Source organism: Mercenaria mercenaria, chromosome 1 (genome assembly GCF_021730395.1).
Source record: "Mercenaria mercenaria strain notata chromosome 1, MADL_Memer_1, whole genome shotgun sequence".
In the NCBI taxonomy this organism is placed as follows: Eukaryota; Metazoa; Mollusca; class Bivalvia; order Venerida; family Veneridae; genus Mercenaria; species Mercenaria mercenaria.
Window position 1 is genome coordinate 53,418,340 of NC_069361.1, and position 15,727 is coordinate 53,434,066.

At 34.1% G+C, this 15,727-nt stretch overlaps 1 protein-coding gene across 1 annotated transcript; it reads left to right on the forward strand.

The window, feature by feature from the left end:
- Positions 1 to 255: 255 nt before the first annotated feature.
- On the forward strand, positions 256 to 9,915 carry LOC123537577 (integrin beta-like protein C). The gene is made up of 17 exons (XM_045321397.2): positions 256 to 387; positions 600 to 841; positions 1,045 to 1,191; positions 2,022 to 2,157; positions 2,461 to 2,610; positions 2,882 to 3,030; positions 3,507 to 3,668; positions 4,213 to 4,253; positions 4,684 to 4,803; positions 5,240 to 5,353; positions 5,935 to 6,048; positions 6,539 to 6,652; positions 7,021 to 7,134; positions 7,415 to 7,528; positions 7,962 to 8,075; positions 8,379 to 8,533; positions 9,127 to 9,915. The coding sequence occupies exons 1-17, from the start codon at positions 268 to 270 to the stop codon at positions 9,535 to 9,537; spliced, it is 2,517 nt and encodes an 838-aa protein (XP_045177332.2). The 5' UTR covers positions 256 to 267; the 3' UTR covers positions 9,538 to 9,915.
- The last annotated feature ends 5,812 nt before the right edge of the window (positions 9,916 to 15,727 follow it).

The window sequence follows — 15,727 nt, forward strand, 5'->3', positions numbered from 1 at the left end:
TTCAGCCAAAACATGCTTTTATGACATTTGGATGAAAGGCATGTTTCAGTTCTATGGTTTATGTTTGTTATTTCTCAATATGTGCAACAATTATTGATAAAGCCAGATTATTGATAAAGACATTTCGATACGCCGCTTATACATATATTTCCATTCGTTGAAGTTTGTTATTTACAGCCTCTTACGCATTACCTAAACTTTGATATCCGAGTATAAATGTTAATCTGACATCCACTACCGCATTTTGTTCTTTCCTTGTTTAAGGATATGACACGTCCAAACTCAGCAGCGTCGTTTGCAACGGTCTTGATGTTGATAGCCGTGTGTAAGGGTAATCATTTTCGCGGCGGAACTATAAGCTGGAAGCCAACAGAAAACAATTTAGAGGTTTGTTTACGGAGACAGTACTTTTGTCTTATTTCATTTCAATCAAATTGATTTGCTGTATGAATTTCAAGTTACTATGTAACTGTGTATGTATCAGAACACTACATTTCTAAATACCAAAAATACATTTGATGAACTAGTACTTAAAATATTATCACTAACTGCACATTTTCGTATACTTGAATTGACAACATTATTTGTCTATTTGGTAGGTCGAATTTACATACAAGTTGGGTTGGAGGGAGGGTCGCGGTGCTGGATGCACAAACGCATTAGTGGGCCAGTATGTTAACGGAGACACCTATGAATGGGTCTGTACAGCAGGATGTGGCCGTAGCACCACTATCTCCTCGGCTGGTTACATTTGTAGTTCAGCAAGTATAACACATCGCTGGGAGTACGGAGAATATACGTTCACATACACGTTTCCAAACACCGGAAAATTTACAGTACAGTAAGTGTGTTTATTTTCGTACATTTAAGGTTGAAATATCACATATCCCGATAAGTCAGTAAGATAACTGACTGAATATTGGAATAATTAATCAATCACTTAAAGGCGACTTGAGTAAACGTGTTTTATATTTTACTTATCTTTAAATTACTTAAATAAATCTTGCTTGCAGGAGATGCTGATTGTGAATTATGTTATTTTAGATTCAGTGATTGCTGCTGGATAAGTCTAGATTATGGTTCAGGAGGAAATGATGATTGGAATATTGCAACCGAGGTGGATTTAAGAACAAGGTCAGATACAGGAAGACCAAATACAAGTCCAATTTACACCGGATTTCCGCTATACAGGTATCGAATTGTTCATGTCAGACTCGACGAATATATAAGATAGCGAAGCGTAAAATTCATTTTTTTTATTATCTTGATATACATATAGATTGATTTAACACAATCTTCCTGAGGCTGATCACCGTTTACATCATACATAATAATTTGAACAAACTAATGGCATTCCACGACTAAAATGAAAAAAGCAATATATTCGGAAGTTTTCAATACCCATAAAACGTACTGACACATAAATAGGATATTATAATTTACATGAGGAGAAAAAATTCTCTGTTGTACTTGTCATGAAGTGTAAAGACAAACTGAAATATGTCGACATGCTAATCCTTAAAACATTCAACAACATGATTGCAACAATCGAACTGAACCTTCTATTCTTTGCTTGGTCACATTCTATGTTTCCAAAGTATCTTCATACAGAGTTTATAAAAATAAGTTTTCGTAAGGCGTAAAAAAAATTGTTTGTTTCCGGTATCCCGACCCACCCTAAAGTTTTGGCCCGACCCTAAATGTTTTTATGGCCTTGGAGAATATTTTTTTCAACTTTTTAACAAAAAGATGCAAAACTGCACTTTTTATGCTTTAAACATGGCCAGTGATGTTAGAAATCAACTTACTGATGCTCTAAAGGCATAACCCCCTTATTTGTAATCATTTTTTGACAAAAAAATAATTTCCGAAAAGTCTCCCTTAATAAAAAAAAATTCCAAAAAAAAAAAAATTTCCGACCTACCTACCCTAAATTTTTTGAGCATGTTACCGGAAACAAAGAATTTTTTTTTAGGCCTAATATCAATAAGTCGTTAAGAATATTATACACAATTTTATAGTATCAAATCTGGATGTACTACAACGATAAAACTTCAAGTGTCTGATGCGGACGGTGACAACATACGTTGTAGATGGGCAAACGGCATTGAGTGTGATTCCGCTTGCAATGCAATTCCTTATGCTGTATTAAATGAGGTAACTGGTGCCTTTAATGTATAGAGAGCACACTGTCAGTCTTTAAAAAATGCTACATGATACTTGTCATCAAGTTTATGTTAAAATAATTCTATTTAAATATCTTAAAGATTTATTGTGAACAAGTCATGGATAAATTGTTCTGTGAAGATAAAAAAGAGTGGACATTAGTCTCTAAAGTCTATATACAACGTTTCGTTTTTGCTTTTAGCTATCACTTTAAATCATCTTTTGAACAATGCCATCAAATAAATTAATCGTCAGATCGGTAGACTATATTTGATTCTGAGAATTTGTTTTAAGAGTGCGTGTACGTTGACATTAAATGCAATTCACAAAGCAGGAGGAATATATGCAGTAGCTATTATGATCGAAGACAGACCTCTCTCGACAATCAGACTGGATGGAAGCACATACACATCTACAGATGTTTTGTCCAGTGTACCTGTTCAGGTAGACTTTTTTACTTAAATGTTTTCAATTACAATGAAAAGAAAATAAAACTGTAAGATCAATTGATCTTCAGTAAACGTGTACTTTCTTTATCGATTAAATTTCGTAGGCATGTTTTAAAGAACATCGTTAAAATTCGGTCATTTGGCTAGATACATCTGTGAAGTAGACTTTACACATTGCATTAAAATTATGTTCGTTTGGTTACCTGAAGTATTTTCCAGGAGAAATAACATACAGTTCTTTTGTTTACTTCTTTTCTATTTTATAGTTTTTGGTCGAAACTCCAGACATCCCTTCACGACAGTGTAATGACAGACCCCTATTCGTTGTTCCAACACCTTCAGGAACTGTTGATATAGATGTTCAAGCTGGAAGTCAATCCGTAGTCGCCTACTTTGTAGAATCACGCGGTGCTACGTAATAAGCATTTTAAGATATCTTTGTTTTGTTTGTTTGGTTTTGGGTTTAACGCCGTTTTTCAACAGTATTTCAGTCATGTGACGGCGGGCAGTTAACCTAACAAGTGTTCCTGGATTCTGTACCAGTGCAAACCTGTTCTCCGCAAGTAACTGCCAATTTCCCCACATGAATTATCAAAGATGGAGGACGAATGATTTCAGACACAATGTCTTTCCTCAAATCGTCACGGAGAACATACGCCCCGCCCGAGGATCGAACTCACGACCCCGCGATCCGTAGACCAACACTCTCCCTACTGAGCTAAGCGGGCGGGTGTTTTAAGATATCTATCTATTAATAACGTGTTATTATGGGTGGTGTCTTTTGTGTTAAGTTTATTTGAAAATAGTATAAAAAAAAAGATACGTAAACCATGCAGGACCTCTATCTTCCATGCATACACTTATTCATATGCATATTTATAAATATTTCAGCTTAGAATCATTTGATTTAGCTGGACCTCCTGGAGTCCAAAAATCTACAATCAGTTCTGTAGCCGGACAGTCGGATATGTATACATTTACTGTCACATGGACTCCTTCTAATACTCAAACTGGACGACACGCATTTTGCGCGGTCGCAACTGATTCTTATGGGTAACTGAACCTAATCATTTTACCAATAGTGTTTCTTTTTACTTGCCTTTATATTTTAAATGGCAAACATTCCGTCAACACAATGGGCAAAATTGATGAAGTTTGTCCATAGTTAGCTGTTTTCTTGTAATTTCAGCTGAAAGAAATGAAAACTTGATATTATTAGTAATCAGATAGAATTGGGAAACACATAGGTTGTTAACTAAAATTTCTATCTTGACGGTGCGTATGACCCGTAGCTCACTAACGAGAAGTAAGCATGAAATAAGTAAACTGATAAATGTAACAACCTGAATTACTTTAGAGAAGCATTAAACAAACCTTCAGTATTTTTATAAATACTGATATCTTTGCTTTGCTTGTTTGTGTTGATACTTTAAGTCACATAAACAGCGAATCTGGTGATCTCTAAGTGTAAACCGACTTTGATTTGCATTACATGAACGGATGGATGATGCGAAACTAATATAAGTTACATATATTGGCGAACTTATTTGAATAGATCCTGTTGCTTATAAATTGCTCATCTTCCTTTTACTTCCAGCATTGATACCGGCTCGCACTGTATCCAGATGAATGTATTAGGTATATTGATTTTCGGCATTTGCTTTAAAGATAATGATTCTAGTATGATAGCCTAACACTATGTACAAAGAAAACATATATCTACTTATTTTTAGAATAACATTACGCAAGGTAAAACACACAAATATAGATTGAATCTACAACTCTTTTCCTATATTTTTATGAAATGTTAACATGACAAAATAATGTCTTTATTTCATTGGCGGTATTTGGAATTACATAAAGCGGCATATTCGTAGACATTTCTCTTGATACATTGCTTGATAATTAGCATCAGGAATTATGTATGTTGATAACACATCTGCTTTACTATGAATTAATTAGTTTTAATCATAATTTAAAAAAATGTTAATTTAGCTATTATAATTTCCAATAGTCACACTACTTTATTGTACTTCTTTATGTCTTCATGGAAATTTCGTGATTTTAGATGTGAATCCATGTGATAGTGATCCATGTCAGAATTGTGGCACTTGTACACGTGTCGGTACTACATCTGCTTTCACATGCGCTTGTGCTGACGGTTACACCGGGGTATTATGTGAAACTGGTAATTTATTGCGTTATCTTTCTCCCACGGCTGTATTTTAAGCCTTCAATTGACATTGTATGCAATATTGACCCGAGAAAATGATTAAAACAAGCATGTGCTTCTATCAATTTTTGAATTATCCGTTTTTTTCAAAGTTATGTTCTGAACCAACATGCAATTATACCTAAAAAGTCTTTTAATTATCAATTTCTATCACCGGTTAAGAATACCATTAGCTTTTCTTGTTAACAAGGAGACTAATTAAAATTGCAATAACGAGATAGACAGAACAAGCTGGTATGCAATTCAATTTTTCAAGCAGCGGTGCAGAATGCAATATTCTTTGGAACATGCGAGTGGATAAATATTACACATTAGTACTTCAAAATAGTGCTCTCTAAGAATTATTTTGCCTTCCGTTGAATATTGAAATCTGACTTTTATTGAATTTCAGAATTGAATGAATGTTTGAGTAAACCATGTCAGAACAATGCTACTTGTACAACTATTGTAAATGGTTTCTACTGCACTTGTTCTGCTGGCTTTGAGGGTATACTCTGTGAGAAAGGTAATAATAATAGCTTGCGTTATCCTAGATCGATATCATCTACTGTTGATGTACTAATCACGTTATGTCTATCAGTTTATTATAAAATATTGCAGTTGGGGCCTCCGTTGCCGAGTGGTTAAGGTCGCTGACTTCAAATCACTTGCCCCTCATCGACGTGGGTTCGAGCCTCACTCGGGGCGTTGAATTCTTAATGTGAGGAAGCCATTCAGCTGGCTTACGGAAGGTCGGTGGTTCTACCCAGGTGCCCGCTCGTGATGAAATAATGCACGGAGGGGCACCTGGGGTCTTCCTCCACCATTAAAGCTGGAAAGTCGCCATATGACCTATCATGTGTCGGTGCGACGTTAAATCTACAAAACAAACAAAAATATTGCAGTGTACATCAATGGAATATGTATTCTAACATCGATTGTGAAGAAAAGACTTACATATTGTGTAATTTTTTCTCAGTTACCACTTTTCTTTTGTTTTTCATGTATCGTCTTACGAAAATCATTATATATTATTCAGACATGAAACAGATTGCATCCTTTTTTCATTTTCCATGAATTGTTTACATTCTTTTTTTACCAATTCAGATGTGGATGAATGCAAAGATAGGCCTTGCAAAAATAACGGGAAATGTTTTGATCACGTGAATAAATTCACATGTTCATGCCCACCAGGTTTTACCGGTTCTATCTGCGAAATAGGTAGGTTTTCAGACCTTGTGGACCATCTATGGAGAAACACTGTCGAGGTAAAAAATTCAAACACGACTGGTTTTCGAATGAGGGTTTGTTAGCTGAACTTGCAAAAAAGAGCATGCCAATTCTTTGATGCGAATATGATATTAAGTTAAATCAAGAAATAATATCATAAATGAATGGACCATTCTTACTCCAAAGCAATTCACTTACGTTAATGAAAACCGAGTAAATTATGTGTAATGTATAGCTACAGCATACGAACAGCCTTTCAATTACTTTACTGATAAAACCATGGACCTTGTCAAACGATATTTTGAATATTGGTGATATTTGATAAAATATCAAATTTGTTTAAATATACTTAAGCTAAGTCTTTCTTTGTGTGTAGATTTCATTTCAGTTCAAAATATTTAAATTGTAATTCTGCTGTCGAGTGAACCAAGAATAAAGAAATGCATGTTTAAGAAATAATTCCATGATTATTGTTTTGCAGATATAGACGAGTGTATAAGCAGACCGTGTTTAAACAATGGAACTTGCAATGATGCAGTTAATGGTTACAGTTGTACCTGCAGCCCAGGTTTTACCGGATCTGCTTGTGAGATTGGTAAGACATTCATTAAAGATACAATAAAGTATTATATATGTTGCTTTTCGTCATACTTCCAAAGACTTGCAATGCTGTTGTCTCCTTTTAAACATTAATACGTAACAGGATGAGGCTTTAAAACGAAGTTGGTTTTTTTTTGTTTGTTTACGACTACTTTGGACGTGCACATTTTTAAACTAAAGAATTAATACATTTTCACCTTTTTAGTCTGTTAACAAGTCGTCTTAATTCCACGGTAAATGCTGCAAATTAATTAGTTATCATTATATCGTTCTGAAACGACAATATTATACAGATTTGAAAATAATTTCGCTGTTAAGCCGTAACATGTAACATATTACACAATATTTTCTGTAACATCACAGACATAGATGAATGTCAAAGTACGCCATGTTTGAACAATGGAACATGCCATGATCTAGTAAACGGTTATACTTGTAAATGCGTGCCAGGATACTCTGGGATTGTTTGTCAAACAGGTAGGGCAATTGGTGGCAGTTCTCTTTATACAACAACTAATTTTGCATCTGCATTTAAAAATAATATTGTTGTGAATTTAAATATTTTTAGTTTCATTGAAACAAATTATACGCGAATTTAAAGTACATATGACATACAAGATGGAAGAAAGACATGCATCTGTTTGATATTTATTTGATAAAAATTATTTGAATTGCTAGATAAAGAATTAAGTATAAAGTGATACAGATCAAAAGGGAAAATCAGATATAACCATTCTTCAATGATTGCAAATTTAAGACATAGATGAATGCAAGAGTGGACCTTGTTTTCACAATGGGACATGCTTTGATCTGATCAACAGCTTCTTTTGTGGTTGTGTCCACGGCTACAGTGGAGATCAGTGTGAAATAGGTAATAAATATTTTGTATTGTAAGCTAAATCTAATCTAGAACATTTGCCACCCTTATCTTAGTTCAAAAAAGAAACTGGTGCAAAAACCGTAATTTTTAGAAAACAGAAAAACCTAACATATAGTGTCGGGGAAAAAAGTCTACGAAGAAAATATTGAGTAATATTCATTCTTTAAATAACGTGTAAGATGTTCTTACATTAAAGAAATTAAGTACTTTCACAAGATCCTTTGTTCAATTACCACTTCAATTGCAAAATCAAGCTTTCTCTGCTCTACTCCGTCATAAATGGTTTAATTTGATATTGAACTTCGTTGTATGTTTATCTGTGATACCATCTGAAATAATAAACTGACCACGGCTTTATCTTGTGACATTTCTTCATTCCTGCGCATAAAAAACAAAACCTTCTATTGTAAGAGTACCTTTTCAGATACCGATGAGTGCGTACACGGTCCTTGTTTAAACGGTGGGAATTGTACTGACCAACTGGGCTCATTTAGTTGTACATGCCTACCAGGATTCACAGGAGAAATTTGCCAAACAGGTATATAGTACATTTCTTGCAGAAACATGATTAATGGAGTTATTCTCTTCTTAAATGTTTAGAGGTATATTTTGTTGAATGATTAGCATATAATTCAAATATAGTTATTAGCTTTTAACAAAACAATTAGAAACATTAAACAAATGCTAGGTATGCAGATATATGATCGGTGAGGTTGTTTTCTTCATAAATATTTATAGATGTCTTTAAAAATTTGTTGAATAATTGTCATATGTTACTACAATTAGTTTAATTTGTTTATCAAACTAAGAAGAAATAGAAATATACATTTGTTTATTTAAGGCATAGATCCGTGCAAGTCTACACCTTGTAAGAACAATGGGATATGTGAGAATCATAATGGTACATACTACACGTGCACATGTGTCGATGGGTGGGAAGGGGTGAACTGTGCATACAGGAAGCAAGACGAATCCTTTGTCAATTCGTCTTACATTGTAAGTGACTATAAAGATATGTTAATGATGTCAGCCTCTTGAATAACAAATATTTTGTGCTTGATATTTTACGCTGCATGAAAGGTTTTTAATAATTATACGCTGATTTACAATATTTGAGATCCAACAATAGTACAGGCAAAAGAACCACAAAGAAAAAATCCAAATTTACGGATGATTTCGAAAATAACCCCGGTTAACGTATATATTCGTAACAGAAACATTTTGTCTTTATAAATAGTAAAACGTTAAGGCAGAATCTACGAAAGCATCGGCATATTGAACGCAACCAATATGGAGCCACTTCTAACGTGAAAGCATGAGATGTAATTGACGTGAGTACTGGTACACCAACCAATCTAGAAAGCTAAAATCAAACTAAATATGCCTTTGTAATACACAAACTACTTGTATATTGCATTACATATGACAGACAAGTAGAAACTTGAGTTCTAAGCAAAAACGTTAACATTACTATTGATTAATGTATCTAACACACTGTGCTGTAGTTACATTATATGTGTGAGGAAACAGTATTTAAATTATAGCAGTTGATAATGTGTTTCCTTGAAATGTTGTTTTCTATGTTTTAGGCCAGTTCACATATGCGTTATTCTGAATGTGACTGTTTCCTTGGGCGAGCAAAACAACAGCTATGTTACAAATACAAGATCGGAAACAGCATCGGCTTTGGTGCACTGGGAACAGTTCTTGGCATTCTGACTGTCGTTGGACTTTATGCTTTATCCGAGTTTGTACTCAGTAAAAAATTGATATGTTGTCATGAGAAAGGAACAGATACGGAAGCACCAAAGGTTGATAAAAACTTTAGTAAAGACTCTGTAGATGAACCCAGCGAAGATATTCCAGATGTTCAAGAAATTCCAATTGTTAAAGAAAAGAAAGATAATGGATTAAAGCCGCATGTAGGTGGTCATAAACACAGGAAATGTTGGGCTTGTGAAATAAAATACAATAATGCACCTCCTCCAAGGTTTTGGTAAAATGTTGAAGAACAAAACCTACATGAATAACTATTTTGTTTAAATGTTGTACACAGAATTCAAGATATTTTATTTTCTTTCTTTATACAATAATTATGCTTCAGGGCAAACACAGTGAACAGATCGTCTACAGTTTTAGTTTCGTGTTTTACAAATAAATACTGCATAATGGAAGACAAAATATATTATGTGTAATTTATCTTTTATCAAATCTATACTATATTGTTCTTCTGTATCTTTTTCCGCCAAAGTACATATTATCTATACATACAATTGATTGTGTTCTATGAAGTACATAAACATGAAGTATGCCTTATGTCACTATAACATACAATAAACGGTTGAGTATTGCTATATTTTCTGGCCCGTTGTAATCATGGAGTCCATTCGACGTTTGTGTGAGAATAGAATTAAGCTAGTGTTAGATGACATTTGGACTGTTGTAAATTTCATCATCTCAAATTAACGGACTCAGTCAAACTGAGTCTAATATGTTTTGCTGGCTTGGATGTTATGCTTGCTTCATTTTTACTTTATTACCATAATATTTGCTATGCATGTTCTCACTGTCTTTTAGAACCAGCCCAAAACAATATTAGCATTATAAAAATAAAACACACGATAGTTCAATTAAATAAAACTAAGAAATCAATGATATACATCTATTGTGCACTATAATCATGATACAATAAGTAGAACTGCAAATTAACAGATTAATGTAAGTCCTGATGAATTGCCGGACAATGATGAGCATGCATATTATACACATATTTCTACCTAAAATAACTTATCATTTGACTTGGGCAAAGTCACATTTACAACATATCATGCGCTATTGCAATTCTTTGTAGTATTATCCTGAAAATGAATAATCATCGTATTTTGAATCTCTTTCAGCAGTTAGAGTCAACTGAAGAAGTTTTGATTAGGCACAACTCGTCCCGCATTATATACAGCCTAGATACATTTAAGGAAGCAATTTCATTTCCAACATGTTGGCTTGATGTTATACATCCTATTTAATTTGTTTTCCGAAAGGGTTTAGCGTCACATACTTTAGGTCATATGGCTTTAGGGGTGTAGGAAGACATAAAGAGCCCATCCAAGATTATTTCATCACGGACATTTGGGTAGAACTACCGACCTTTCGTAGGCCAGCTGCATGCCTTTCTCCCTGAAGAATTCTACTACACTCCTGCTTAGTATCGAACCTACAACGGTGAGGGGCAAGGGATTTGCAGTCAGCGTTCATAACTACTCGGCAACCTTACATCCATATTTAAAGAATTCTTTGTTTGTTTGTTTTGCGTTTAACGACGTTTTTCAACAGTATTTCAGGCAGTTAACCTAACCAGTGTTCCTGGATTCTGTACCAATACAAACCTGTTCTCCGCAAGTAACTGCCAACTTCCCCACATGAATCAGAGGTAGAGGACTAATGATTTCAGACACAATGTCGTTTATCATATAGTCACGGAGAACATACGCCGCGCCCGAGGATCGAGCTCGCGACCCAGCGATCCGTAGACCGACGCTCTACCTACTGAGCTAAGCGGGCGGGGTTTTAAAGAATACAGTCGTGCTCTATTGATAATAGTGGGAAGAAGAAGACAGTCGTGTTCTATTGATAATAGTGTGAAGAAGAAGATATGATGCCAAAGCAAGTAAAACAGATTCATTCCCTCAAATATTCTAGAAAATGATAACTTTTCATAACTTACCTAATTTACGAACAAAAATTACGAACGAAAAGACAAAATCATAAAAAATAAATGTATCTGACGGTATACTTACAGGTACGATATGTGACTTATTCACTATGTTTTATGAATTTATTATTGAGTCATTATGACTTCCTGTTTTACAAATAGCAACACTTATATCTCTCTATATAAGTACCTGAATATTTACTATGGTACGGCAGAAATTTGAAAATTCAAACCAGATTTATGATATTAATTCATTTTATCCATGTCAATATTTAATCAAATTTGAAGGCAATAAACTGAGCTGAAAAATACCTGACCAATCAATGTAATACGCTAATCTCATTGATCCTGAAAAGGGAAGTGTCATTCATTTTTTGAGTGTACTTGTAAAACTATATTTTACACAATGATAGTAAAGAAGGAAATGATACAATGACTGCAGTGGCAGATATATTGTATCTTCCTGATTTAAAAATTATTTACATTTGAAGGAAATCTCTAAATATGTATTGTAAATTCACGCATGTCGTTTCATTACATAGTAATAAAATATGATATTAAAATCTGACTATCTTTTCTGAATTGAATCATGTTTAAAATATATCGCCAGTTTCAATTAAGGTTAGGACGACCATTAAATTTATATTGCCAAAACTGTTTGAACAATTCTCATGTAACGCATTTTCTTTCATAATCATTGGGTTGTTCAAGCCATTTGCATAGTACCTTACCATTTATACATCGGTAGAAATGTAGCCTTGATAATGATAGGAACAATGCATTACAAGATCACCACCAAAGACATGTCATATTGACTCTTAAACGTCATCATTTGCAGCTGCCTTTAATATAATGGCTTTTCAAGTTCTTAACTAACAAGTTATATTGACGCTACATTATAGCATCACCAAAACAAAATTATGTAGGTCAAGGCGTTATATAAGTTGGTTTTATGTAGCGAACAATTTGCCTGCTTTTTTGTTAATGTTTAGTAAGTCACCGAAATACTTGCTTTATGCTTCCCTCAGTTAGCGAATTCATAACCGCGCTGACTTTCCATTTTTTTGTGTTGTTCTTTTTTTTTCACACAAAATATGGAATGAAATATTGCAGGTTTCCTTCCAGTTAATGAAGTTGTCCGACAATAATAATAATAATACCTAGTATCTATTTTAAGAGTTGTTGCTGTGATGATTCTATGCTACAGACATTTGATTTGGTGGGTCTTTCCTGAATTCCAAAATCTGCTATCAGTTAAGTAGCTTTGAGATCGTATGTGTATACTTTTTCTGTCATTTGGACGCTTACTATATCTTAAACAGGACGACACGCATTATGCGCTTATGCAACTGATTCTTTTGGGTAACCGATCCTAGGTATTTACCAATTTCGCAGCGTTTCATTTTTTTTGCCGTGTTTCTCTTATTAATGGGAAGTCAAAGATTATGTCAGACCAATTGTTAAAATTGATATTATATATTTTTTTTTTGCCTTTCATCCGAATTAAAGTAAATTTCCTGCATTTGTGTCTGACCAAATACTTTTCGTGTCTGAAACGTCTTGTAGTCAGCCAGATGCCGGAAACATCGTATTTATGCACATATTTCTGTTGTTCTGCATGGCCGATAGGTCCCCGAATTAAAATAGTAACAAGAATTGAAAATCAAGTTGACGACAAAATGAGTTGTAACAAGTACCATAAATCAGACATTTAATATTCACTTCTTAAATTATTGCTTGTTGTTTTGCTATTTAAAATCAGATCGAACACACAGCAAAGCCAGTGCCATTATGTATATCTGGGAATAATTGTATGTACCGGCGTAACTATTTTATAATCATAGAAGCTTTTATTTAGTACTCGTATACGTTCTGTTTACTTACAGCGTTAGCACTGAGCCACACTGTATCCAGACGAATGTATTAGGTATTACTAAATTGATTTCGTTTGATTAAAAGAAATTCACCTCTAAACATACAAAATGTATCTGTATCTGCGTACTTTATAAATGTTTATACGACAGTACTACGGATACATATCGATATATCTAAATCAAAAAGCATAAAACTTTCATAAACGTAGATGTAAATAAATGTAAATAATCACATTCCCCTTGTATATTCTTGACACTAGAATTCTATCATCAATTTTGTATGGTCCATCACACTAAATTTATCTCTAAATTGTTTAGTATTTAATTGATCATTGATTTTTGGTATTAAAAGCGATTCACTTCATTGAAGGCTCAGATTTTAGCCCTATTATTTTGTACAGGTATGACGTTATTAAAGTTTGTTGTCCTGTGAAGTGACCCATGCCTGATTTGCTGCATCTGTTCAGGTCTGGGTAACACGGATGCCTTCGCAAGTTCTTGTACTACTGACGGTTACACTGGAGTATTATGTGAGACTGGTAATGTACATTAGTATTTATCTGCGTTGTGTGCCATTGCGAAAATTGAATTTCAGTCATTATAATGTAAGAATAATGTAACATTCTAAAATTCATTATATAATAAACAGTTTCAGTAATCTGCAAGTCAAGAACAGCTTTAATTAAGAGGTAATGAAGAAAAGCGTAAGCCTAGTCAAAACCATAGAATGGAGGTTAACAGTTACCTTAAATTCAGAATGTGATGTGTTTTGCAACATGGGTTTGGAAAGACACAAGATTATGAGAGCCTTATACTCGTGAGATTGTCCTAGACTTTTCATTTCGCTTAGCGCCAAATAAAAGATGTCCACGTGTATCTGCTTCTGTTGCCATTCCAACGAGACTTCAAAATAAAATGCACTTTTGCGATCGTAAGCAATTTCACATACACAGGGTGTCTGGCCTGGGTATGTTTTCAGATTAAAAAATGTTGGTGTACTTTTTAGGGATTTATATTTGTTTGTTTATCGAAATATTTATAGATCCTAGTGATTATCTCTAATAAGATATTGTTGAGTAAAACCAATGTATGCTTAGGTCGATTTCCCAAACTGTTTTAAGCCAGACAAGTCTGAAATATTACATGAGGTATTCAAAGCTAGTTTAAACAGAAATCGTCATCTATCCATCTAGGACTGACGGTACGTGTACAAAAATCAAAGTTTACGCTGAGATTTCAACTTTTTAACAGCATTGTATAGATTTAAGTCTTATGCTGTCATATTATAATTAAATATATCAAATCATTTTTTAGGAATTTTCAAGTTTTCAACCCCTTGCCCGCCATGACTTGCAATAATATACTATTTCCTACATGCTTGATTATAAGTGTCCTTCCTAAATTCAAACATTGTGTTCGTAATAATTGTCTCTATTTAGTCTGTCTGTAACCTCTCCTTTATTTAGGCCTTAAAATGTTTTGTTTTTAATAAGGCCGAATTCCATTATTTATAAAAAGATTGCAGTTATCAATTTACGGCCATGGTTATGATAACCTTATATTCATAAGACTGTCCTGGAATTTTTTTTTTGGCTAGAGCCAAATCAAAGTGTCATTTGGCAGTGGTTGACAGCTTCTGGTAAATGGGCATGAACAGCTTCAGTTTGGCTATTATAGTTAAAATTTCTTTTATTTCAGAAACATTTTAAACCATTTTTTACCAAATCAAGGGGGGAACTCTTCTTTTACCCAGTCAAGAGGGATAAAATAATATAAAGGTATGAGGAATGCCGATTGGTCTACAGACCGACCGACAGCCATCATCAAACAATAATATTTACAATTTATCCTTCTACTTTCGAAAGGGGGAATTAATTTTCAAACTAAGTCTAGAAGATGTTTTTTTTTTTTTTTTTTTTAGAAAAGCCCCTGTCTCTCCAAATACGCAGTCGTATAGTCGTATTAGGCAAGAAGTCAACAGGGAATACCAGCGAAAGTCAAAGAGACACTAATGGTTGGCTGCAATGGGATCATCTACTTGGCATGTCCAACCATCCTATGAAGGTCAAGTTGTTCTCAAGTAAACCGTTTTTCATGTTCAGGCCCATGTCACCTTGATCTTTGATCGAGTGACCCCAAAATCAGTAGGGTTCATTTATTCTGCATTTCCAATATCTTATGAAGTTTCAACATTCTGGAACAAGTGGTTCTCTAGTTATTGATCGGAAAGAGTGTTTCCATGTTCAGTCCTCTGTGACTCTGTCCTTAGCTCAAGTGACCCCAAAATAGTAACGGTTATCTTTATTGTAATTCCTTTTATCGTATAAAATTTGAAGGTTCTTGGTCAAATGATTCTAAAGTTATTGGTCGGAAACTGTTTTCCGTGTTCTGGTCCCTGTGACCTTAACCTTTGATCAAGCGATTCAGCAATTAATAAGGATCATTTACTTGGCATTTCCAACCAGTCTATGAAATTTCTTCATTCTGGGTCATGTTGTTCTCAAGTAAACCGTTTTCCAAGTTCAGGCCAATGTGACCTTGACCTTTGTTTGAGTGACCCCAGAATCAATTGGGATCATCTACTCTACATGTCCAATCATCCTATGA